Raw genomic sequence first — 27,543 nt, 5'->3', positions numbered from 1 at the left:
ACAAACATTGGACAAAGAGTGAAACTCGCCTGCTGGTTAATGGCCTCGGGATGATCATCTCATCTCACAAGATTAAAGAGTGAGTATAAACTTTGATATCCGAAGCACAGATCGGGGCTACGGGAACTGATTGGCATGCCGTGAGCCTACTGAGGGACAGAAGGCAGAAACAAAGCACGTCTGTAAATAGTGCTGCCGTACGTCTGCGTGCTCTCGGTGGCTCCTGCAGACTTCCTTATCCCGAGAGGCATCGCTGGGATCGACTCTGAAGTCGACGCTTCGCGTTGTTTCCCGGAGAGGCTTGAATTTCACAGCAGTGACAGAGAGGGGTGCACAGGGGAAAAGCAAAGGTTCGAAATGGACCGGTCGTGTAAAGACAACAGACAATGGGAAAAGTGAAAAGCATTTTAAAGCGGCCTATTCTTTTAGCCCATGGGGACACTGCCGGACTGATGAGCTCATGACTTAAGCATTGAACGGACAGCTGGAAGAAAAGAAGATCCGTGATTCAATGTGTTTTCAAAGGAGAGAAACCACAGGCTCAATATCTGCTTCCATCCGCTGACTTTCTCCTGAGAATCTGATTTTAGGAGAAACTAAATCTTTCATGTCTGTAAAAAAACATAACCCCCATGAATAAAGACACTTTTCACGCTTTGCAGCAAAACTTACCAGTCTGAGAACTTTTTCAGCAGTTCAACCGAGTTGAGATGTGAGGCATCAGGGTTTACACTAATAAAGATTCCTGATTCTTTTTAATCTTTGTGTGTGTTCCTGGATGCGAATGAACTAATTTGTGCTGTGGACGATTAAGTTCATCTTGGTAACTACGACTGTACTGTTTGAACTGTCAAAACATCCGATCCCACGGTTTGTTTCTCTCTGAAAGTCAAATGAAATCTGATTCCCTTTTGAAGGAAACTGTGCTGCAGTGTCTCTGCTCACTAAAACTGCAAAAGATTAGTCAATCACGTGCATGTGCAGCACACGGGTTTAGGCGTCCTATCTTCCTTCACCAAAACTGGAAATGCAGGAAATGCAGCATGCATACAACACATGTGTGTGTGTGTGTGTGTGTGTGTCTTTGTTTCTGCTTTGGTATTTTCTGGGCAGAAAGAGATCATTTATCAATTTGAAGATCTGAAGGTATGCTATAATGCCCTTTGCTCTTTCTCCCTAGAGCCACATGACTCAGGTGTGTGTGTGTGTGTGCGTCATTTGTCGCAGACTCCCCCAGCTCATCCCTGTCAATCATCCAATGGAGACTGTTTTACTGAAAAGGTTACGAAGAAGACAGGCGGAGGGAGAGCTGGCTATCTTAAATATTTATCTAAATAGTCCGGCAAGACAGGGGATGAGGGGTCTGCCACACAAAAAGCTCATATCCCACACATCCTGATTTCATGAATGTTTCTGCATAATGTCTACTGCAACATCAGCACTCAACATACACACACATTTTTGGTTTGTTCCAAATGAAGTGGGACGAGAACAGAATGTTCCTACCTGCCCTGCTCAGACTATAAACCGGGTAAATCATGTCAGCTATGCAGCAGCGCGCCGCTCGAGGCTGGATGTCACACATGCAGCACACCCTTCACCTTCTGAAACATTTTTTGCTTGTCAACACATATGAATGTTTTTTAATTGCACAGAAGCATTAAACTATTCAAAACCAACTTAATGTGAGTAGCAGTATTATGAGGCCCTTGTTCCCCCCAAATGTCTTCTGTGGTCAGGAAATTAGCAACGTGCAAAATGATTCCATGATAACATGGATGTTGGCCAAATTAAAAATAGCTGATGCATTCACTGTCTAAAAAATCCCCAAATGCACGGAAAATAAACCAGGTTGAACTGCTGGGTTGCTCAAATTTGCAGCCAACTACTTCACATTCCTTTGCTGTCTTGAAAAGTAAAATCTTGCAGCGCTTATAGCTTATAAGTCTACACAATCTACACACAGAAAGTAACTCTCACACGAAAATACACAAAACATGCTGCATGACTTACAGAAAGCAACACATTTCTCCACACGTGTGTACTGTTCACGTGTCACACGCAGATGGGTGTGTGCCAGGTGACTCAACCACAGCAGGAGACAGACATTTGTCCCCCAAGTGAAACAAGTCAACATTCATTTATTTGTTACGTCACATGCAAATCTCAGTAACCAGCCGTAGTTATTTTAACCCAAACATTAATCTTCTCCCTAAGTTGTCTCCTGTAAAGAATGACGTTTGTTTAAAATACTGCATGAAAAATACTTTTTTTGGCAAATGCACAGAAAGTGAGGAGTAACCTTTTGGGAGATACGAACCCTCGCGTCGAGTTACGTTGATGTGTTCATCTGAAAAGTTGAACTTTACCAGGAGATGTCCGAGCCCCTTCCAGGTCCTCCATCCCTCCGCGCCAGCGACAGCCGTTACGTTTTTAGGATATTTCTCTGTGAATGCAATATCTCAGGAACTACCGGGAAGGGATTTCTTCCAAATTGGCCCAAACTGAGAAGTTTAGAGGTTTGTGATCAAAGGTCACTGTGACCTCCATAACTCAAGAACTGATCATGACAATTTGACACAAATGTCTGATTGAATTCAGTTGAGATTCAGTTTTGGACGTGGTGGAAAACTGCGACACAACTGGTCTGCCGAGAGTTGCAACCCGTGATTCCCGTTCGCCCGTTCCCGAGTGTCAAACGGAACATTATGTAAAGTGGATCCTCAGTGAGGGAGTCTCCCGCGCTGCGTGATGCATTCACTGCTCCTGCTTTAGCTGACCGAGCACACTTATCAGAGCCATCGTAATTGGCTGTCTCCTCTCTGGTTCTTTCCCTCTGTCTCCTTAGCTCAGCACTGCGGTGTTGTCAGTCACACACACACACACACACACACACACACACACACAGATAAACACGGTACTGTGTCGTAGCATGCAAAAAGAAATACACCACCTCACACAAAGTGGGTGCTAAAGTCTAAACTGTAATTGCAAACACCAATGCTACTAACTTCTAAACATCTCTCTCTCTCTGCATATGCCGATCATTAGGCAATGATGGATTCAGTAAGCTCGACTTAAGCCCTGGAGAGGCTTGAACCGAATAAAAGGTATGACGGACACGGAAACACACACACAGACACACACACACACACACACACACACACACAGACACACAAGCAGCCCAACATCCCCGAAATGGTTCATGATGCTTAATCACTCTGCTCATTAGTCAAATGAGGCTGTCAGAGGGAATTCATTTGGTTTACTGCACCTGTCAACAGTTTATTTGCACGCAGGTGGCAGACCTTCACTAAATCTCTGTTATTACCACACACACACGCTCACACACATGCACACACTCACTCTTGTTTTGTTTCATTATCCTCTTTCAACACCTTTTGCTCCCAGAGATTATTCACACGTAAATAAACGTTGTGTCTTTGCGTATGTGCTAACAGTGTCACACACTGCTACGCATCAGAGCAATGCTCACACACACACCTGTAGATGCAGAATTTTCATCCGCTAAATCAGGTTTAACAGAATTGAGGGCTCAGCCACCAACCTGGTGCAACACAGCGTTACTATCGTGAACCTGCAGTGGTGTGTGAGGGAAGCACTTCTGGCAGACGCTCTTATGGTTAATGCATGAAAAAGCAGCTCTTTGGAAGACTGTTGATCTCATCTTGGGTGTCAGTGGTCATCCTGTCCCTGCCCAGAAAAGGGGTGGAAAAAGACAAAAGAATAGAGAGCCTGAACGATATGCTGCAGGAGATCCATCTTTTCATCATCTCCTCATCTGCAACGTGGATTTACTCTTTCCTTGCAAATGCACCGTCGCTGTTAACATTGTTGTACAGACCTCAAGAATAAACAGATTTCCATTGATAACCTTTTGCTTCCATTTACACAATCATTATTTGTTACTTATTTGAGCACCATGTCACACCAAAATAGTACTTAAATAATGTAGTGGTAATAAACAAACAGTTCTGTCTGTGCAGTCCCTCCAGCGCACTGGTTTCATCAGCGAGGCGAGTCGGGTGTTTTTTCTCCAAAAGGGCTGAGGAGGATTAGCCAAGATTCTCTTTTCGGCATGCGATCAAAACATGCCCAGTGGAGCTCATTAGCAGACTGAGACAGGATTTACACCACCTCTGACCATGACATGGACTTAAAACCTCCCCACTTGGCTCTCTATTGAAATGTTCTTAGTCAGAAATAAAGCGTCGGATTATTCTGGGAAAATGATAAGCGTGAAAATGCCTGTAAACACGTGGCCGTCTCGGTCTGGGGTCATTTTTGAGGCCATTTTCGTGGAGGATATAGTAGGTAAAACTTCACTGCATCTGGCTTACTTTTAGGAAAAATCTTGCTATTCAACATTTAAGAAAGCTTGTTATCAATTATTTATTACCTACATTTAGATTCACAAGAGCAGCGGAGAACCTTCTGGTCTTTTGGGAGACCATGGAATAATGTGTGTGCTGTGGCGCTTTGTATTTGAGTGAGTGTTGCAGTTATGTAAGCGTGTTGTTGCTGTCAGGCTGTATAATTGCACCCTACAGATAAGGAGAATTTTTGGCAGGCTGAGTTTTTGTCTTCTTTTAGTTTCCTGACTTAATTCTCTAAAGCAAACCACTGGTGTTCGAATGTTAAGAGCAAAAAAATGTTTTTTTACTTCTCAGAATCGACTATGCAGATGCAGGCGTGCATTAAAAATGCCGTTAGCTAGATATCTGAAACTATATTATATTTCTGTGTAGCCCTTTCAATTAAAACCATCTGAGGGCTTAAGTTAAAAACAACTCTAAGGACTAATTTTGACAGATGAGAACGAGAACAAATTCCGAAGAAGCTTTCTGTAGGAGAAAAAAAACACCTTGTTGGCCTCTGCTGGTAAATTGCACCGTGGCTTCTTATCCAGCTGATTTCACCAATCATTGTTCCGTGTCATTAGCGATGAGTCGCAGTTGATTGACTCTGACGGGTCCTGATTGCAGTGAATGCTGCACAGTCACTGTTCTCCTGCGAGGAAAGCCACTCAACAAGAAGCTGAGGCAGACCGACTCGCCTGCTCAATAACAACAGTTTAATTTCCGCTGAGTGTTATTAGGAAACACCTTGTAATTTATAAACCAGATGAGGTGTTTTGTTTTTTTCTTCTTCTGAATTATCAGGTTGTTTTACTTTATGATCAAAACAATATTATTGTAGTAGACGATACTCAAGCAAACGTCTTTATTTCAACATATCGTGTTGCACAGTAAGATAACTAATCTTTTTACATGTGATGTAATCCACAACAGCAGCAAGGGACATAATGTAGCTTTGTTGTCCTTGTGTCACATCAGGGAGTTAAACTAACCCTGTGATGCAAAGGCAAGGACACACACACATATATGATGATGTGTGTGTGTGTGATTGCTTGTGTTCATGATAACCCTCTCCCCCTTAGTCCGACAAGAAAAGAGAATAAAGTCATGACAGGATGAAATGTGTGTGTGTGGGGGGTGTGGGGGGGGTCCAATTGAGGGAGGAGGGAGAGGGAAAGAGAAGAGGAGGCGCCACCATGACTGCAGAAGAGGAATTGTGGGAGGGCAGAGTGGTGAGGAGAGAGGGATGGAGAGGAAGAGGGATAGGGGGAGAGAGAGAGAGAGAGCGGGGGGAGAGAGTGGCGGCATTCGCTTGCTGCAGATCCTCTCATTGATAAAGTAGCGCTGGTCTGAACCAGAGGACTGCAGCTGCACACACACACACACACACACACTTCCTGAGTGTTTGTTTACAGGCTGACAGCACCGGCATCCATGCATTCACTCACAGCTCCCTCCAAACAGCACCACTGAGGACACACACACTCTTACTGATCCAGAGTCACCCGCATCCTCTCACCACCCTTGTTCCAGCATGGGAGCGTAGTCCGGTAACAACAGGAAAAGGGACGCGTGTAACCGAGGAGCGAGGAGTTGGTGCGTCCGACAAGTTTTCGGAGGAGTCGTTGGATGAAAAGAGGCTGCAGAGGAACCAGCCAAACGCATCGGTATTAAGGTACGATGACGGCGTGTTTGCATGCATGCATATGAAAACCCCGTGGATTACACGTGCCTAATCAGGCACTTCACTGACTCCTGGCTGTGCACGGGAGCCTTTTCCCCCCAGCAGCAACAGGAGCTGGAGGAGGTAGCCTCCTCCTCCTCCTGCTCCTCCTTCTCGTCTCCCCATCTTTGTGTATGCATTCTCTTTCACATCCTCCTGTCTTATTCTGCATCGTTGTTCACGTGGTTTCATTTTCATCACAGCGACCTGCCTCCGTCCTTCTCGTTTCATGCAGTCCATCTGTTTTTCTCCGCCTCCTCTCCCTCTCTCTCTCTTTCTCGCTCCACCCAGGAGCATCCCAGTCATCCGAAGGGTCCCGCACTCTGATTCTCCTCGTGTTTTCATCAACTCTTCCTCCTTGTGTTTGAATCCCTCTCAGGCTCTCGGGCACGCTGGGATCTACGGAGGCAAGCGGAGGCACCATGAAGCTGGTGAACAGGGGAGGAGGTGGAGGAGGAGGAGGAGGAGGAGGAGGAGGAGGAGGAGGTGTGGGAGGTGGAGGAGGTGGAGAGAAGACTGCCTTTTCGTTTAAGAAGTGCTCCGCTTTCCAGTTTGTCAAGAGAAAGGTCAGTTTGGGTGACACACACACACACACACATTTTGGGATCGACGCGTCCGACACATGCTCCTACACCATCAGTGATGGGTGTGTTGGCGGCGAGAGGAGGTGTCACAGCCGGAGTGTTCCCTCTCTTTCCTTCTGTGTGTACGTGTGTATGTGTGTGTGTGTGTGAATGCCAACGATGATGTCATCGTAAAAGCTGAGCCGGAGAACAAGATTCATCTCCCTGCGTACTTGGGATTACTGTGTGTGTGAGCATGTGTCTGTCTAACTGTGTGTGTGTGTGTGTGTGTGTGTGTGAGTTTTGCATTACAGAAGTGTCTGTTGTTTGGAAATCATGACATCACTGAGCTGGTGAGGTCCTGTAATCCGGTTAAAGATGTAGTCAGCGCGTCCGGCATCGGCCTGCAGTCACAAGGCTCGTTTGCTGTGCGATGTAAATGTTTTTCTTTGGTTCATTCGTTTTCGTGGTTGGCGTGTTTGCGTTGGCGTGCATCCGCTGACTTTGACACTTGCTAAAGGTTTCTACTGCAGACGTTCCTCCTCCATTCAACCGTATTATTATTATTCATTATCATTTGTCAATAACTTATTTTCTAATAATCCACTAAATCTGTATAAATGTTGGTGAGTCATTAATGGATGGGGCGTGCGTTGGTTACTTTGAAACAGCAATCAAAACATAATGTTTGTGTGATATTTCACGAAAATCTTCTTTTCGGCTGTTCTTATTACTGCCCGATTAGGAATCAACACATTGTTGATTAACAAGAATAAAACCAATGACTATTAGTTGTTAACCCTATATTTCAAGTATGCATTAGAGAAAAAACATAGATAAGAATACTAAAAGAAACAATAACAACTAAATCTATCAACTAGCTTGATCATTTGTTTGCTCATCAGTAATCATTAAAGTGTATCAATCAAAGTCAGGTTTCTATTTTTTCAATTTGGAATTAAGTAATCAATTAAAATAATTGTTCCCTTAATTGGTTTGGAACAATCGTTCAGCCTCTTGCTAAATGCTAATGGGGAAAAAGAGAGTCCATGCATGTCTGAGACCATTGTTACCCAGTGAGTTGTTAATGTAAGTGTCGATACACTGTGAATTACCCCTCAGCTGTTTTCTTTTGGACTTGTGGGCTTTAGTTTTTATGCTGTTATCTCTCCAAACCCCAATTAGTGTCTTTTTGCACTCACTCAAAACCCGCCGAGCTTGACAAACGGTACAACTTCTGCTCCCTCGGTTTTGAATAAATTGCCACGGATTTACATGAGATCAAAAGAAAACATTGAGCAATATGACTTTGGGGCAGGATGGGAAGGAAATGACTAATGTCACTTGTGGACGAGGGTTGAATTAATGCGCTTGCTCAATAGTCACCGTGCTGCTTTGGGAATATGGCGCATCGTGTCTTTACCACGACGCAGACACACGATGAAACCAATGTTTCTATTGTACATTTTTATGTTCAAGTTACGACGTCATCGGCTCCGGTGAGCGTTTGATTTCAAGGAGAAAAATTGGAGAAATCAACTATTATGATGTTGTTTTTTGAGTTGTTACTCGCAGTGAGTTTTTTCCACAGCGAGTGTCGGCCTCAGATGGCGTACAGTATGGTGTGGATCCCTGATGACTCGGCCTGTTAATGTGAGCAGATTGTGTTGTGTTGACACCCACGCACAAACACACACGCGCTCCCGCGCAGCACATTCTGCTGCCATGAATCTCTTGTGGGATTTAAAAAAGAATTTGAAATGTTAATCAGCGATTAAAAGACTGACGCTCTGTTGATTTATGCATCTATCTATGATACATCTTTAGCTTTTCTTGTCTATCTTTTGCATTTTTCATGATGAAACCAGCTTTCATGCCCAACGACACCAAGAAAAACAGAATCTTCCAGATATGCATCAGCGCATTGCCCCGAATCAGAATCAATGCCTGCTGCGGTTAAGGCTTTCATTTCATTGATTTTTTGTGTATATTTAATCCTGATTACATTATGGGAAAAGCAGACCAGGCCCTGTGTCATACAAATGAGTGAGGGAAATGATAGAAGCAGATATAAAATCAATGGCTCTGTGTGTTTTTTTGTTTGTGAATCTGGACTGTATCAACTGTTGATTAAACCTTCTATTTGAGCAAATATCGCAGATTTTGAAATGCAACATCTCTCCAAAGTTACATTGAAATATAATTACACGTACTACTCACTTTTAGAATTTAAATGTGTGTGAAAACCCATGACAAGGATGACGTAACGTGTGGCTCTTCGGTGAATCTAAAGGCTGGCCACAAACAAGAAAACATATTCCCACTTCAATGAGATTTTTGTGTGCCAGAGGTAGAAAACAAACTAAGCTCACGATGTCAACTCATGGTCAGAGCGGCATGTTAACAAAGAGCGACAGAGCCAAAACCTTTCTCACTCACCTATCAATGTGATTACAAATGTCAAGGGGGAAAGAATCCACTATTTGGATGTAATGTCTATCGAACGGTCACGTTCTCTGCGAAGAAACGCGCGTGCCAGTGTCTTATTCTCCTGGAAGTGTGCGTCATCAGAAACGTCTGCGACGGCCACAGTGGGCGGTTTTTTTTTTTTTCGCGGTGTCCTGCAGGAGTGTTTTTCCTTTGGACTCGACATGCCCTGACGTGCTGTCTGCTGGCTGCCCTGCGACTTAAGCATTCACTCCTGGTTGGTGTCTGTGTGTGTCTGTGTGTGTGTGTGTATCTGTGTGTGTGTGTGTGTGCAGTAGCTGTCTGCAGGATGAGATTTCATGAGGCTTCTAACTGAAAAAAACAAATATTTCCCAAACTGCTTCTGACCTCAGCACTTATTTTCGGCGCAGGTACGAAGATGGATGCGAAACCCCAAAGTGAGCGTTGAGAAGGCCCAGGGGAAGGGTCTTTACCCCTGTCCGAGGGGTCCGCTGGCCGAGGACCTGTGGCACACACACTTCCCCTCGCCTTACGGCTGCTGTCACTACGGCGGCCTGCAGGCCGGGCAGTGCTACCGCCAGGCGCCGGGCTCGCCGCGGCCACGGCCGGCCAGCGGACGAACCGGCGGCCATGACACGAGCGCGGCCTGCAAGGTAATAGGAAAGACAAAGAAAGAGAGAGAGAGAGAGAGAGAGAGAGGATGAGTGTAATTGAATGCATTAGTGTGAGTCATTAGGTCAGTGCGTTGTGTGTAACACAACCGGCTGCAGCGTCATTTGTCACCTCCTTCACACACACACACACACGCAGCATTCATTTGATACAAAGATACTATTAAAATAGACACTATTTATTTACCACAGGCTGGTGGTAGAGCTGGAGGCATGTATTCAACAGAGGGCATGAACACTGTATTAAAGTTAGACAACAAGGTACTCCAGTGAATGCATTCAACAAACACACGTGACTGCATTCACTGCTGCGGGGGTCCAGGTTGTCCTTGGAACTGCAATCATAATAGCAACCCCCCCCCCTCTTATCAATCATCATACCCATCAGATGGGGCTCTGCCTGGATGTGTAAGTGTGTGTGTGTGTGTGTGTTTCTGTGAGTGTGTTTCTCCCATCCCATGGGCGAGCGGAGAGAATGAGTCATCGCTGTCCGAGCGAGACAAAGCCACACTGTGCACTCGCGTGTGCACCGGAAAAAAAAAACACCGTTGACTCATGTAAGAACTCAAAACAGCGCCGTGTTCAGCTCTTTTGTTTTTTATTTTCATTTTGTTATATCTCTGGATTTCACATCTCACTCGGCCAATTCCACCTCTTGCCCTCACGGCCAACAGGCCTGTCGCTTTATCGCCTGAGATAACGTGTGTGTTTGTGTGTAGAATTGATGGGGGGGGGGGTTAAGGAGGAGGGGGCTCCGTGGTGAGTCACTGTCTAGTTCAAACTGCATTGTATGAGCGTGGTCAATGAAAAGCCAAGGTGGAGTTCAGCGAAACCGACCTACAGCAGCTAATCCGGGTTGGACTCAACCAATGATTAACCGCACTGAAAACTTACGACATGCGACAGCAGTCAGATGCGTGACCTTAAAATATGGACTGAAATACAGCCCCCCTCCCCGCCCCCCCGTGTTTGACCTTGCGTGCCATTGCCAAATACGTACTCCACCATGAAAAACCCAGCACATAGACGTCATGTTCCCTACATACTGTATGTACCTCAGGACGATCTGTCCAAACACTTCACCCCCCCTCGCAAATACTCAATGTCAATCTGTACTTAGTCAGAGCCTTAGAGATAAACATGTTTTTATACAACATTTGAGGTCGTCTACCTCCAGAACAGCTTTCGTGACAGATTGCCCACCTCGACCTCCGACTCATTCAAAATCCATCACAGCGGTTTTAAAATCCAGGTAGCGCAGCTTGGTTTGGAAACCCTTCACCCTTCTGCTGCTTATCCCGCGACAGCCAAGGAAATCAGATCATCACTTTACGGTGCCTGCATATTTTTTCTTCCATGTATGCAAGATTGAACAGGAGGGGGGGGGGTAATGTAAGTAAGAGGAATGGTGGGTAATTAGGAGAAACATTAGAGAAGACAATGAATGCAGTTGAGGGATAGGTGAACCTGAGGGGGGGAAACATGAACACAGGAAGCAGCAGTGATGAAGAGAGAGATGAGAGGAGCAGGAATATTTGTGGATGGAGGATGAGGTCAGAGCATCTGCCCCCAACCCCCCCCCCCCCTTCCTGAGCATGACCAGAAATCAAAAGCTTATAAATCCTCCTGATAGCGACGTCCTGTACTGTCAACAACTCACAATCAGACACACACACACACACACACACACACACACACACAGATAATGCAAACACAGCCTTCCCACTAATCTCTAATCAAGCCTCTAATGTGCCTGATGGACACAGAATTGAAACGGAATAAAACATGAACTTTTGCTGACTGCTGGATGTCCTTTCATGTTATCTCTCGTGTTATCTCACAGTTCCAGTACTTTTCCAGAATCTTACTGGAACTCCTGAAAACCCTTTAGATTGCATCTTGTAATCAAACGGCTGCTGAAACTTGTCTCGTCAAGTCAGAAACATGAGCAACGTCACACTTTAATATTATATTTTTATATTATGTAATATGTCAGCCATTGGGCCTGTGGCATCATTCTCCTTATTTCCTCTTGGCCATGGTGTGGATCATGTGATGCCGTTGTTAATCAGTGTATTCACTATGGTTCATATTTATTCACATAGACCCGCTGAGAGAAGAAAGACGAGAGAAGCCGAGCGTGTCCGAGAAGAACAGTGATTTTGATCATCTCCCGATGGAGCCCGCTGGTTAGATCCCAGACAAAAGTGGCGGCAGTAGAGGTTGAAAAACCGAACGCGAGATTTCCCGGAAACCCCCTTTTGTCCGCGAGGGAAGCTGTAAAAAAGCTCGATCACACTACGCCGTGTCCTGCATGGCAGTCAGGAAGCACCGGGCTCGGAGGATCAGTGGCATTTAAAGAGCGTGACTCTCACGTGGAACGTGCTCACTCTCCACAGCGACGCAGCGACCTGTGACGGATCTCCCTCCGGTTCTTCCTCTCTGCAGAGACACGGCCCGGCGGGCTGAGCGCTGCTCCACGAATGCTAATGCTCGGGTTTCTGAGAGAGTGCATGAGAAACTCGAGGGGAGGGGGGATGTCGGAGTCTGTCAACCGGGGGACGAATTCGTGGGATTTTAGAAACAAGAATGTACACCTTCACCCCACAAGAGAAGGGACTCCCCAGATTTATGGTGCTCATGTTTCTGTTGGAATTTGGGCTGCAGACTTTGGCCCTCGACGCAATCTTATCTGAGAGGTGTCCTACTTGTAAATTCTCAGAGGGGAATGACTCACTTCTCGATGACTCGCGTGTCATGTTCAAACGTTTCATCGGTAAACCGGTGGACTTTCAATGATCCTTTGCTGACACTCAAGTCTTGAATCTATGAGCAAGGGAAAATCTTGATTTTTGGCAGATTTGGTATTTGAGTGTTTGCTGGAAACAGTATCAGCAAACCAGCAAATAGCTCTCTACAAAAGGACTATCGACCCTGGGACACAGTCGCAGCAAAACAGTGTGATTTATTGCAGGGCTGTTGTACTGGATAACTAAGCAGACCCATTGAAAACATTAACTTTGTTGTCTGGGTCTCTTCAAACCAACCCTCAGTTATTTTCCTCACAAGCCAAAACCTTAACATTTACATTTAAGCCGTAGATGCATTTAACATCGATTACACAACCAAATTCAGAAAATTTACTTTTTTTTTTTTTTTCAAGACCTGATCACACAGTCGTATCCGTGCGACGAGTCAGTGTCCCCTGAGTCGTTCACTGGTAGGGTGCCAGCTCAGCGTTGATACCGAGCCATTTTGCATCAGTCTGGTAGGCTTCCATCTCCTGGTAATACAGGTGGAGTCGGCGGGTTGACCGTGTGCCTTCCCATTTATTGGAATCATGCTCTTTATCCTTTTTACAAGCGTGATCGTTTTCTTGCCGGCCTTCGTTCTTCTCGACCGATTCAAACATATTTGCAGCATTTGAATGTGGAAACCATCCCAGGCTCTGGAAAGCTCTTTTAAGCCTCCGTGTGTAGCACACACTCAGCAACGGGGAACTGCTAATCCTCTGGCGTTCTTTTGTTCCCAAGCCAAGTGCTCTGGCAGTGGAAGAATGTACCTAGTTACAGTAATTATCTTTCTTGCGTGACGCCTATTCTTTGCGCTCAGTGGATGTACAGTAGATGCAGTATACGCACAACGCGTTTGTTTCAGTTGCTACTGCAGAATTATACAGGTTTTTCTCTGGCAAAGAACAAAAAAAGGAGATACGTACAAAGGGAACTTGGCCGCGGTTTGCTGGATTTGTCGCGACACATGGGGATGTGTGGATTATCTCTGTTGTGCTTTACCCAACTCTGGCTATAATAAACTACAGGGGGAGCTCAATAAGGAAAAGGTGGGCTGTGACGTCTGGAGCCGACCCGTGTAACAACCAGTAATGACCTGAGGAAATGAGTGAATAAACAGTGATTTCAAAATTCACAGGATGTTGCTCAGTTTCTAAGGTATCGCGAAGATCCAACAGCATCATTTGGGAATTATTGTTGTTCTAATCTCCCCAGAGAACCCGGCTAATCCCATTTTCCATCTTGATGCTCCACAGTTAATGGCCACAGAGACTCAGCAGCACCCTGCCTGTGCAGTGTCATTTCTATTTTTCACACTCGGCTCTATTTAAACTACTTGGTGCATTGAGGTTTTGGGTCTTATGGCTCTCATTTGACAACTAAGCCTCGAGTTGACCTCATCTGCCTGCATGGACAACATGCTTATTATGACATTACTAGTACACAAAAGGCTATTGTATTGTACTTTGTTAAATACTTTGTTGTTCGGTTAAAGCCTCAGACCAAAGTCTGACTCTTATTCCATTTGCAAGCCCAACTTTTGTGAACAATATCCAACATCATGCAGCAACAAAAAGGACAAACATTCATACTCAAGATGTAACACGAGCGTATGGCACGCTGTTAAACTCGTGTTTTGGATGGACAGTTAGCACTGACCATTGTAGGAGTAGGTATATACAAATACTTCATCACTATGAGCATGACAGAAACAACTCAGCAAATATTGCCTTATGCATGCGTGTTATACCCGCTGTATATTACGGTTAGTGAGTAAAGTGTCTCTGCCGTTTTAATTTAACAAGAGAAATTGCAGGGATTGAGGCGCACTGGACGACCATGTAGAGGCCAATTAGTAAGTACATCGGGGTCGAACAAAGCACTCCTCAGGATTTCTTAAAATGCCTCTTAAGGCAGCTTAGGATCAACATGGTAAGCCGGGGATGCCACACTTACTCTTTTTTTTTTCCTGTTCCTCTGGTCAATAATCGCTCCACTCACACTGGTTTTTCCGGTCGGCTCGCCCTTTGTCCTCGAACAGTATTTCTTAAGTATTTTTTTACAGTTTGTGCTCGCGACCTAGTATCCAGAAGCGCGTGAAAAGGAAGGGAGAGGACACAGCAGTGACCTTGGTGTTAATGAGCAAGTCTGATCTCTGTCAGGGAACGGGACGGTTTATGTAAGAACGTCTCACGCTTCTCTCCGTTTGTCTTTTGGTCTTACGAACATATTTTTCCCTTTGGCTCCGTATCTCCACTCGCACCTCATTACTTACTCACGATGCTCGCTTGCCTTCCCCTCATTTCATGGTTCTGATGCTCAGACATACATGGGACACCACGCAGCTTATTAGGGGACAGGGAGGGATAAGCAGGCCGACGCTAAAAGGGGGGTTACCGGGAAGGAGGGTCATGTGCTGGTTAATAAGACAACTTAAGGAACAGATCCCAATCCGATGTTTTATGCATTTGTTTTTCATTATGTGTGTTTGTGAGAATGTTCACAAGAAAAGCGTTTTCAGCAGCAGCTGTGTCAGATTTTACGGCTCGATCGTGTATAAGAGCAAAGGGCAGCTCTTGAGGTAAAGGTTTTACGTATCTCTGTCAATGACTGAGAAACTGTTGTTGTTGTTGTTGTTGTTGTTGTTGTTTCACATATATTCAGGAGATGATGTGTAAAGAACACAGGCAAAGGCCAGTTGAAGAGGTTGGTGAGGAGGAGGAGGAGGAGGCAGAAGGAAAAGGGGCGGATGAAGTCCGGAGTGATTTTTTTTTCTCTCCTTGATTTACGTGTCTTTGTGGCCGATATCTACTTCCTGACTTAAGTAGGAGAATGTCCCCAGATTATATTACATCCTGAGTTCATGGAGTGAAAGGACACATCTTGCAGAACAGGCATTATGCAACCCAACTAATAATAGAACCGCTGTTGTCTTAATGGGTCGACGCACAAAGCCAGGTCAGAGGGCAGGGAAAGGCGTTTAGAGAGTCTGGAGATGGCATTCGTGCCAGTTTAAGGGTCTCTACACACATGATTAACACAATGAAACGTTGCCCAGAGACACGGTGTTTAGGAATTAGTATGCAAGATGTCAATTTAAAATAAGTAAACAGTCACAACTGGAAGCAAAATCAAACACATGTCTTTAATGTGTAAAGAGCAGTATCTTGCATGAGTTTCCTCTCGTTGCTTGGCAACTGCTCTGAGCCGGCGTGTTTAGTACTGATCAAATAAAGAAGATCTGGAATGCTAAATATATAGTTTTATTGGACACTCTATCAAAAAGAAAACATTTTTCCCAAACTAAGTTAAATTTGTATTCACCCTTTAACAGTAATAGCCTGTTAACATATTGCAATATTCACAATTTTGCCAAAATTGTAATTTGATTTCACAGTAGACACAGAAGGCAGTGGTCCTCACAAACAAACCCACACACACACACTCACAAATAAACACCCGCACGTGGAATGGTGTGATGTTTCTATTAGAAACTCTCTGCGCTTGTTCAGATCCATTCTGTCCTTCCAGCGGTGATCTACAACGTCACAGTCAGCAGGTCAGTCATGGAACGTTTCTTTTGCTGAATTGCACTTTTCAGACTCTATCACACAGGTACTCACACAGCCTCTCCCACGCACACGTTTCCCCGTGCCCAGTCGTGGTGCCGTAGAGGCCAACAGCCCCACAGCTACTGACGGAGGCCTTCATAAGACTCACTGGAAAGGGCTGCAGCCACTGAACCCGTGCGCTCCGTGTGCCAAAGACACCGCTTGCCACGCGAATGTGTCCCTCGGTCGTTTGACTCGTGACGCGAAGGTGTTTGGTATCTTGTTAGCTGCTTCTAAACGTTGCTTTATTCCACATAACATACAACTATTGCAAAAACCCACCGACTTGTCTTCACCGTCAGGTCAGGAAGTGGAAGATGCTGGCGCGCCATCACGGCGACGGTGACGACAAGCAGAAGGAAGCCGAGTCCGATGTCCACCCGGGTGGCTGTCGGTCCTGGGGGATCCACGCCTCGCCCCCCATGGCCGGCCCCGTCATGCTGGAGTGCTCCGTCTGCAGTGGGCCCTACATCAGCTACGCCCTGGAGGACACCTGGCAGCCACGGCAACGCGCGCAGGTAAAGAGCTGACGAACTTACAGGGAGCGGTGGGGATTGTTTAGGTTTGCGTTGCATAAGATTCTTAGTAATGGCATATTCCAGGAGAAAGGGGCATGAATGGAAACTGGATTGTTGACTATGAAAATATGTTAACGCTGTGATGTGTGATGGACAAACAAAGCTGGAGATGAAATGACCGCGTCATCTCCATGCAAGCAGATTCAATAGTTTTCAGTAAGGTCCCCATACAATGATTTTAATGACTTCATGAGTACTTTTACTTTATGCTTTTATTTGTGATAACGTCTTTGTACTTAGGGTTTTGAGTATTATTCACCACCACTGCCCACGTGTAGCCTAAAGAACAAAGCTACATTTGTAACTCTCTCTTTGTCTCTATATACAGTTTGGTTATATGTTGTTTGGGGGATTGTGTTGTGTATTGATATGAGTTTGTTCCTTCATACATCCATAAAGTAATCTCACGTTATCTCCTACACGGCTTCATGTCCCATCTGTACCACCAGTTGTATTAGTATAGTTTGCTATACAACAAATAGCTTACGAGATAAAGAAGCAGCTCGTTGTCTCGCCGAAGCACAGTGTGGACATTTTGTTGGAGCGGAGACCTCTCGAGGCTTCCGGCGCGGAGCTCATTTGATTTAATGCAGTCTCACCCTGGAAACCCGGCCTCGTTAAAACACGTCACGGCGGGAAGCAGCTGAAACTGGGGCACGAAACCGGTCCGTTTCAGAAGCAGTGCTTTCATGAATGTGGACTAAGTGCTGCTGTTCGCGAATGTCACATCGCTTGAAGTCCCTGTACACTTTTACAAGTGCTTGAATGCACTTGTTTGTTCAGTTGGGACCAGTTCAACCCGCCGCCTTGTCGAATATTACAAGAAGAAGAAAAAACAAAGGAAAGAAAAGATATATTCTTCATAAATTGGTGCAGCAAAAAAATGTAAGCCTATCCTATTTCATCATTTAGCCATCTTATTTATTTATTTGTTCAACGAGGACTTGATCAACGTCAGAAGCCTATAAGGACGGTTCCACAAGGCCTACAACACATTTTTATCATTCAACAATCAAGAAAACATCCCAAAAAAACTGATTTGCAGGTCCATGCACAACAGAGTTTGTGTTTTTTTCCAACACGTCAGGTCAGTTATCGATGAATATCCATTACTTAAGGACTTTGAGAGAAGTATTTGACGGCCATTGAACTGAATCCACGGTGTGAATAGTTCATAATGTGGGTAGATTCTTTGCGTGTTGTTGTAACGTTTGATTAACTAATGCCACGTTTCTCCCTCAGGCGATGGACCTGTACTACCACAATGACTCAGACCCAGACAGCTACCGTTGCCCCGGCGACAGCAGTAAGTCCCCGGCATTTTTGTACAACCTTTGTACTGTACTTTTGTATCCTTCCTTCTATCCAAGGAAGGACAGACCTTTGCAATCTTTCACACCATGACTCTCATTCGCGTTGTTATCTCCATCCGTTGTCCTGGGACATCCATCTCTATCATGTGCAGTTTTGTTTGTTTTCACCATCATTCCAAATAGCCCTCTCTTTGTCTCTTATTTGTTGTTTTGCCGCGATGGCTGTGGGAGCAAAAGCATTCGGCCTGCAGCACTCACCTCACCATTCTAATCCAAGCGCTGAGCTCCCAGCATAATAACTGTTGTTCACAAACCCAGATTACTATTTTTTTGTTGTTTTTGTGGAAACCGGCCGGGAGAGCAAAACGGTAGTTACAGACATAATGCTGAGTGCCGATCGTCATCACGCGCTTCCTTTCCCACACCTCTTCACGACTTTTGTTGTTCACTGCGGCAGAATTACGTGTTTTATTTGTGTCCCTGGACGAGAGTCCGGCATCGCTTCGTAGCCAACGCGACCGTAGGCCCTCGATTTGTGCCACAAGCCATCGAGTAAGTTCTTAACGGCACAACTGCAATGTAAAGGGACTTTTTTTACAAGTACCAGCAACAAAATGTATTTTCACAGCATCAAAACAGAAGCAACCACCAATTTGTTACGTAAAGGATTCTGTGGAGTGACGTCCATCCGAGCAGAGAGTGAACTGGCTTTTCCTCTCTGACATTTTATTATACTGTTATCTTGGAAATACACAAGAGCATGACATATATTCTAAGTATATAAGTCCAAGTACAAGTAAGCTCTGCTACTTCAATAACAAAACTTTATTGCAAATGTCCACATGCCTGCTGCCAGGATGGAACATGAAGCGAAGTGTAACAACAAACCAGCTTCTAAACACGCAGCCGTATTCTGATGAGGCTGTTTTTCACTGGGCGCAGTTCTGCCTGTTAATTATGGGAGTTCTCGGCACACGGAAAGACATCCAAGCCATTAGCAAAGCTGGGGACAAGCTGTCTCTGTGGCCTCGGCGGTAACGCGGCTACACCCGGCTGCTCCAAGTTCGGCAATTAAAAAGTGTGAGTTATTCGCGGATGTGCGCGACAGAAGGAGAGCGATGACGGAGGGGCAGGGACGGAGGCAACAGTGATAATCGTAGCTGTCCAATTTCACACGGGGTCAAACAACAAACGCCGTGTTCACCCGAACAACGCACCATTTAAATGCTGACTTATTGCTTTTCTCCCTGAGGTGCCAGAATGTTTCGTGATATCTACGTAGCAGCTCCCTCTCTCTTCTCTGGAACTGTTGTTTTTCTCTGTTCCTCCTCGTTCGTGACGCATCGCTCACCTGTGTCAGCTTGCCCTTCACGCATCCAACATAAACACCACAGACTGTACCTGATGATCCTTAGAGGCGCTCCCGAACCAGAGACCGGTTTGGAGAAGATTGCCTCAACATGTTTCGTTTTTTTTCTTTTTCCGGACAGACAGTTGGACAGATTTGGTTGCGTTTCCTCTACTGAAAGCCTGTGCTGCCGATGACGTCATCCCCGTTCCCTCCGTCACAACACAATAAATCTGCCCTTAATCCACAGCCGAATCCATCGCTCTCTTTGCAAACATGCCCTCATATTTTGGGGTGGCCTTCAGGGGGAAGAACGCAGGTTTTGCTGCTTCACTTAACACCTTCTGGACCTGCGTTGCATGTCATTCCCTGTCTCCCCCCCCCACACACCTTCCTGTAATCTCTCTATTGTGTTTACATCATAGACGCACGCCATTTCCCCAAGAAATGTTTTTAATTTTAAAAGTAGGAAAAATATGTTTTCCATTATCAAAGCTTCTTTCCATTACTTTCTAGGAAATGATAACAAATGTAATTCAAACTCTGATAGCTCAGCTGGCCAAACAATGGACACACTGCAGAAAAGAAGCCTCGCTGTCCTCCACGAATGGCCGAGGCCTTTGCGTAATGGTGGTGTTTGGTTTCTCCCCACCGAGGCTCATTCACATTCAACGCCAGATCAACTGTAGCCACAAAACCTCCTCCGCATCCCACTGCCGGGCGAAAGAAGAGAATTGAAGTGATTTAAGGATGTCGTCTGCCAGAGGACAGCGTGGCGATGAGGATATGTTGCTCTCGCTTAGTGGGTTTACTGCACATGTGTGGCCCGATGGAGCGTGTGTTCATTCTGCAACTCTAATATCCTGCCCCTCAACCCCTCTGGCACCGCAGCCAAACCTCTTCCTGTCCTTGTGTTTGTGTGCCTGAGTGTGTGTGTGTGTGTGTGTGTGTGTGTGTGAGTTAGTCAATGTAGTGGGTTACATAAGAAACTCGGGTCTCACATATAGACACTGAAACGCAACAAACACACAGCTTGATTATTGTGGAGCCTCCTCTAGAGGAAAAATACTGAGTGGACCTCTTGTTCGTTTCACTCTCTCTCTATCTCTCTATCTCGCTCTCGCTCTCTTGCTCTCTGCTGATCTTACCTGCACATTTTTAAGATCAACTTAACAAAGAGCAGCATGTGATGCACGAGGTTGGTTGCTGCTACTGAAGCGTGCAGTCATGAGTTTTTTTGTGGATTGTAAGGAATGACCCAACCCGTATGAAGGAGAAACAATCATGTGGTAACAAACCCTCGTGGGGAGTGAAGGAGAGGAATGTTGGACACCTTGGATGTACCTGATTTGCAGTTTCTCTCTCTCCTTCTCCCTGATTTAGGGAGAGTGTGCGTGTGCATGTTCTGCCTGTCTCTCTGCGGGTTTTTGTTTTGCCCTCCAGCTTTGTGTGCGCAAGTGTGTGCGTGCATCAGTTGTCTTTGGGGGACAGATTAATAATAGATTTGACCCGAGTCAAGGGAGGAACGGAGACACCAGAAGAAAGTTGAGGCTATATTTAAAAACTGCACAGTCACACGTGAGCAATGAACACATGAATGCACTCCAACAACTAATTCGCTCCGTGTTTGCTCTCCAGAACTCTACCTGGTTAAGAAACGTCATCATCCTCTCTTCTCCGATTAGTTGGCGTCTGATTCACATGTACATGGCTTTTTTTTAATCCTCCATTAACATTCTGCATGTATCCACCTGCACAAAGGAGTCGGGGGAGCAATACGGCAAGAGTGAATTGATATGGCCTCAGCTTGTTGGCAGCTCTTACTTTTTACTTTGATGCCCTGCAGGAGAATGACCTCATCTAGCTGGCTGCAATGGGAAAAAACTGGCATGAAAAAAATAAATGAATCATTGTCCAAACCTTTAAGTATTGTTGACACGTTACAAATAAGGAGAGGTTGGCTTTTAAGTGAAATAGTGATGAAGGAGGAAGCGCCACGCAAGATAAATAACTAACTAATTAATGTGTTTTAATTGCGCTTTGGTTCATCGCGTGTTAGACAGAAGTGGGGTCTAAATTTCCAGAAGTACGAGCTAATGAGGAGCACGTGAAGGCACCTCGTGGCCCCGCCCGCTGGGGAGACGCATTGAGCCGCGCGTGAAGGTGCCAAAGAGTCCCGAGGAAGGAAACAGAGGCGGAACGACTCCGCCCCCCGAAAAGAAGGAAGGAGAAACATATTACCGAGGATGAAAGTCTCCTGAGGGAGGAATGCGGTGTAGTCCGATTACCTGCCCGCCGAGCAGCCCCACAGACTCGCTCCTGCGCCGCCGTTCGGAAAACAAAGCTCGCTTATGAAAGACAGGACGACCGCTTGGACGTGTGAGTAAAAGCTGCGCGTTCACGTTCAACTCCGTGTTATTGTTATGCGCGACGCTCCGGTCGGGAGACCCTCGCTATTCGGGGTGGTGCGTTTCTCCTTTGACCTACTTTCTGGAGTGGTTTCTGTGGTTGGGGAGAATTTACGCCTGCGTGGGAAGCCGTAATCCCTTGATCTGGACGTATGGTGCTGCTGTGGGAAAAGCCTCCCTTGGTAGGGGAGACCTTGTGTGGCTGTGGGGCAGTGAAGTGAGGAGCCCCTTCACATGTGAAAGGCGTGTTTGTGCTCTCTGGTGACACGCTGTTTGCTTTTCCAGATAGTTAAGGACATGACAAGCTGTGAGTCAGGCCTTGGTTTTTACTTTTAACACATCATTGCAACTGTTGTGATTTTTTTTTTTGGTGCGTATAAAAAAAACGCACAACGTGGTGTGGTCCAACTCTACTTTCTTTAATCCATAAACTTTTTTTTTTGCAATATTGCAGCCACGGTTTGTTTTAGATAACATTGCGGTGCCTTCTTCCTTTTATTTGCACGGTTAAGAATGACCTTCTAAAAATGAGTTGGCCCTCTCATGTTCCATGGACCTTTTACATAACCGCGCTGAGCCCATCTGATCATCTGTGTGCCAGCGCACGAAACGAGCCCCTGTTCTTTGCGCCATTTCAACCATCGAATTCGAGTTATTTGACCTCGAGAGACAGGACGTGCGCGTCCGATCCGTCTCTTGTTTGACTTGGACGCATTCAGAAGTTTCCCCGGTCAGTACTTTTCCACCACCAGCTTCTCCTTTTTTTCCCTTGGCATCGGGCCTCCCCCGGCTCAGGCTCTCCCCCCTGGTTCTTTTGTATACCGGGGTGGGAGGGTGGGGGGACCTGCGTCACTCCCGCGTTTGGAGAAGAAGTTTTTACTTCATGTGCACTTTTTGTACAGTTAATTCTGTCCTTCCGGGTATGTTAATGGTTTGCATAAATGACTTACACGGACACATCTGGATGTCATTATAGCCTATACAGGATTCATGGGATTCGTTTCCCCAATTCAGATTGCGTGACACGTGGGATGTTAAGCAAAGTTGCCATGGTAATGACTTTTCACGGGATTTTTGAAGAACTTATTTTTTTTTTCTTCCTATTATGTTTTTTTGCCTCAAGCGCGTCGCGAGGTGCGGCTGTGACTCATCAGGAGCGCAACGGCCTCCGATTGGCCCAGCGGGGAACCGGTCACCGCCCACCAGAGGGGCGTGAGCTTGTGTGCAGACGCGCCTCCCCAGCGCGTTATAAAGCAACGAGCCAAAGCCATGTTAGTTGTATTTTAAGTTTGGAGGCAGCTGATCGCATCACACCATGACTCTCAAAACAGAAACGGAAAAGTCCGACCTGACTTACTCGAAATCTAGAGGGCTCGTGTCACTAGTCACCGGTACGGACTTCTAACCAGCTGAAGCAGGCTCTTCTTCACGTGTACGGAACATCCTTTTTTGCGCATTTTACTTTAAAAATCTAAAATTTCTTTTTTTTTCCTTCTTCTCTTTCGTTGCAGCTTTTATGAAACAGAGGAGAATGGGTCTGAACGACTTCATTCAGCGGCTCGCCACAAACTCCTACGCCTGCAAGCAGTGAGTACCATGTGACTCCTGTCATTGTTCTGCCTTCACTGGAGGATCAGCTGGTTCACATACAACAAATAGATACTTTTGATGCTTTGTTGAATAAACTAACTTTGAATTTTTTCTTCTTTTTTTCAGTCCTGAAGTTCAGTCTATTCTGAACTTAAGTCCTCCTCAGGATGCTGAGCTGATGAACACAAATCCCTCTCCTCCTGTAAGTATATTTGCATTAAACAGTGAATTGTGTGCTTTGTCCTTTGTTTACATTTCACCGTTTTGCAGAGATACACAACCACACACACACACACACCCTCTGTTTACGTGTATGTCTTAGATTTTGGGGTTCACGATGGGTCTCTAACGTCCTCGTCCTCTCCTCTTCTCCCAGCCCAGTCCCTCCCAACAGATCAACCTCGGACCATCCTCCAACCCTTCAGCCAAACCCAACGACTTCCACTTCCTGAAGGTGATCGGCAAGGGGAGCTTCGGCAAAGTCCTGCTGGCACGCCACCGCGCCGACGACCAGTTTTACGCAGTCAAAGTCCTGCAGAAGAAGGCGATTCTCAAGAAGAAGGAGGTAAAGGTGGACGCAGGCATGCAGAAAATGCACGTGCTGCACAGCGCGTCTCTTAGTCAACCTCTCTAAGCCTCTTTGTAATCCTCAGGAAAAACACATCATGTCAGAGAGGAATGTGCTGCTGAAGAATGTCAAGCACCCGTTCCTGGTTGGCCTGCACTACTCCTTCCAAACGGCGGACAAACTCTACTTCATCCTGGACTACATCAACGGAGGAGAGGTGAGTTGGCGGATGAGGAGGTGAAGCGGGGGGGTGACGGAGGCGAAGCGAGAGGCTGAAGATGAAGGATCGGGGTTTTAGGGGGAATAATGCTGTGTCAGAATCCGAGATTAATTTCGAGGCAGAAACGCAGACAGAAAGACGGGATATCCTGTCATGAGAAGCAGAATAGAAGCTGCCACTCTCTTGCCCTTCTTTCTGTAAAGGAAACACCTCGCAGGAAACCGTGGGGTGGGTTGGGACAGCGGGAGAGACTCCGGGCCCAAATTAGCAGCGCCATTCAGGCTCAGTGTGTCTATTCCAGCTAATTTCCTGCGATTGTTGGACGAGCAAAGAGATTGCTGATTAGCCGCGGGCGTCATCGGGAGCAGGAGACATTGACTCTCCTTTCTCTTTCTCGGTCACGCTGCTCTCTCGCGCTCAAATTCCCCTTTTTGATAATCAAAACATTTGAAGTTCAGTTACTAATACTGTTTGTTTTCCTTGTCTTCCAGTTGTTCTACCACCTGCAGAGAGAGCGCTGCTTCCTCGAGCCCCGAGCCAGGTTCTACTCGGCGGAGATCGCCAGCGCACTGGGCTACCTCCACTCCCTCAACATCGTCTACAGGGACCTGAAGCCGGAGAACATCCTGCTGGACTCCCAGGGGCACATCATTCTCACCGATTTTGGCCTCTGCAAGGAGAACATCGAACCCAACGGCACCACGTCGACCTTCTGCGGTACTCCAGAGGTGAGGGTCAAGTCATGTCAGGTCGCACGGGACTTTGACGGCACTCGTCCGGTAACGTAGCTCACCACTTTTTTCTTTTCCCGCACACAGTATTTGGCTCCCGAGGTTCTACACAAGCAGCCGTACGACCGGACGGTGGACTGGTGGTGTTTAGGGGCTGTCCTCTACGAGATGCTCTACGGCCTGGTGAGTGACGTTGCCGTTCCCCTCGCCGTGATTTCGCGGAATAGTTACACGCCGGCCTCTATTTAGCCTTAAATGTCATGGACATTATCTGTAATATCGAGTGATACTGCACACACGGGCACCAGCTTATCTCCCTTTTTCGCCGCGCGTGTTCGCACGTGAATCTGTGCGTGATTCGAAATGATTCAATCAGCGGCGGTCATGTGGACGCCTCGCCCCCGTCTTGTTGCCAAGATGCTAATCAGTTCTCTCTATCGTCCCTTCCACAGCCTCCGTTCTACAGCCGCAACACAGCAGAGATGTACGACAACATCCTGAACAAGCCGCTGCAGCTGAAACCCAACATTTCCAACGCGGCCAGGCACCTGCTGGAAGGCCTCCTGCAGAAGGACCGAACCAAGAGGCTGGGCTGCGCGGATGACTTTGTACGTGCTTCTTTGCTCTGTTGAGTGTATCTGTAAGAATCGACACATACCCGGACATCGTGTAATTATTCTTCATCTGTTTCTCTTCACAGATTGAAATTAAGAGCCACGTATTCTTCTCCCCCATCAACTGGGACGACCTCAACGCAAAGAAGATCACCCCTCCCTTCAACCCCAACGTGGTAAGTCTCAGGCCTTTCTACGGCACAGTGGCCATTGTGTTGCCAGATCGAGAGCAGGCAGCATCCTCGCTGTGAATTCACACATTTCCTGATATGGCAATGGATTTTACAGCCTGACTAATCCCCCACCCCACCCACCCTCTCCTTCCTCCCTCTCAGACGGGACCTAACGACCTCCGGCACTTTGATCCAGAGTTCACAGACGAGCCGGTGCCCAGCTCCATCGGCTGTTCCCCAGACAGCGCGCTCGTTACAGCCAGCATCAAAGACGCCGCCGAGGCCTTTGTGGGCTTCTCGTACGCCCCGTCTATGGATTCCTACCTATAGGATTTAAACACAGGCCCCTCAATGGACACCAATTCAGACTCACAGGACATGGAATATGGTGTTTCCCTGCGCTTGCATCTTGACCCCACCTTACATTTACCATTGGGGTGATAGATACGTCTGAACCAAACCCTGCGACCACAGCGCGTCTGCAAAGAGCTGAAACACGTGCACTTGCCATGATTTATCCGACTCCTAAAGGAAGACTTTCTGCAACAAAAAAAAAAAACGCCTGCTTTCTTTAGAGGACATGTTAAACCCTCGTCTTTTGCCCCCCCGATCAAGCGACGCACAATTTCTTGAACAGAGACAGACTGCAGCCTTTAATTGCCCCTCTCTTACCTGACAGTGGAGGTATTTTGCACACAGCTCGGGCAGCTTAGAAGCCCCCGTCAACCGACAAGCACACACACATCAACTTCCACCAGCCCTCACAAGGATTTCCATCCTCATCTATGTAGGGAGTCTTCTGAGATTCTGTCTAACCGCCCACAGGGGAACTTCCTTTTGACTTTTAAAAAGTAGAGATGACATTTATTTGGTGCTTTTGGTTTCTTCTCATTTACATTCTGTGGTTGAAAAGGGAGGTATTTGAAGCTGAATGTTACAAAGGGGGATCTTTTATTTATTCTCTGAAATGTGCCTTTTTTATTTTATTTTTTTCTTCTCTCCATCCTCTTTTCAGTTTGTCTGTACCACGTTTTAAAAAAAAAATTTATTCGCTTTATGCATTTGTTTTAAACAAGACAGGAACGGTGACGCACCGAATAGACGCACCTGTTGCAGCGAGACGTAGAGAACTTAAAACGGCGTTTTGAATCTTCATTTGCACATGAAACAATAATGGTGATAGTGAGAGAGAGAGAGAGAGAGAGAGAGAGAGAGCACTGCTGCTAGGTGACAGAGAGAGTGATGTGTTCAGGAGTGTTTGTGTTGTTCTGCATACCAACTGTGTCCCCCCCCCCCATGCGGTCTTCCATTCAGCTCGCAACAAGTCTGCGGCGGCCCGCAGCCGACGACATCGCAACTGAACATTCCATTTTAATATTGCTGTTATGCAGTTTGGTGGTATTTAAGTTTGTTTGTATATTTGAGTTATCTGTACTAGTTTTAATGTATATTATTGAACAAAAAATGACTTACGTTGTGCTTGAATATATATATATATATGTAACAATTCATGTTAAATGTACTGTAAATTGTCAAATTGTTTAAGATTCATGTGGCCATGTCAGGTTTGCAATAAAAGTTTAACTTTATTACACCTCATAACCCTGTTTGCAATTATTTCTAGTTTGAAATCTGCTGATTATTTTGACTAAATGTCTTGGCATTGCAACAGAGTCCATGGAAAATAAGCAGGTCAACACCTTTCCAAGTTAAAGAGTAAACCAAAACATGTAGACCTAGTTAACATTTACTACTCCTGGTTGGAAAGAGCTTTAGCTACAGGCCACCGGCAAACGTGTCATGAGCGTGAAAC

The 27,543-nt window shown here is 46.0% G+C and overlaps 1 protein-coding gene across 3 annotated transcripts; it reads left to right on the top strand.

The window, feature by feature from the left end:
• The first annotated feature begins 5,646 nt into the window (after positions 1 to 5,646).
• On the top strand, positions 5,647 to 27,332 carry sgk1 (serum/glucocorticoid regulated kinase 1). 3 transcript variants are annotated; one of them, XM_040160193.2, is made up of 14 exons: positions 5,647 to 6,054; positions 6,482 to 6,668; positions 9,524 to 9,766; positions 16,490 to 16,705; positions 18,008 to 18,071; positions 23,346 to 23,421; positions 23,551 to 23,626; positions 23,801 to 23,989; positions 24,078 to 24,209; positions 24,704 to 24,940; positions 25,031 to 25,126; positions 25,396 to 25,551; positions 25,644 to 25,733; positions 25,893 to 27,332. In XM_040160193.2, the coding sequence occupies exons 2-14, from the start codon at positions 6,525 to 6,527 to the stop codon at positions 26,058 to 26,060; spliced, it is 1,887 nt and encodes a 628-aa protein (XP_040016127.2). In that variant the 5' UTR covers positions 5,647 to 6,054; positions 6,482 to 6,524; the 3' UTR covers positions 26,061 to 27,332. The 3 variants fall into 3 exon arrangements, with proteins under 3 accessions (XP_040016127.2, XP_040016128.2, XP_077949394.1); XM_040160194.2 differs by lacking the exon at positions 9,524 to 9,766 and having other exon boundaries at positions 5,649 to 6,054; XM_078093268.1 differs by lacking the exons at positions 5,647 to 6,054; positions 6,482 to 6,668; positions 9,524 to 9,766 and adding an exon at positions 16,242 to 16,395.
• The last annotated feature ends 211 nt before the right edge of the window (positions 27,333 to 27,543 follow it).

Source organism: Gasterosteus aculeatus, chromosome 18 (assembly GCF_964276395.1).
Source record: "Gasterosteus aculeatus chromosome 18, fGasAcu3.hap1.1, whole genome shotgun sequence".
Lineage (NCBI taxonomy): Eukaryota > Metazoa > Chordata > Actinopteri > Perciformes > Gasterosteidae > Gasterosteus > Gasterosteus aculeatus.
The sequence above is the reverse complement of the archived record's forward strand: the minus strand, read 5'-3'. Positions and strand labels throughout refer to the sequence as shown.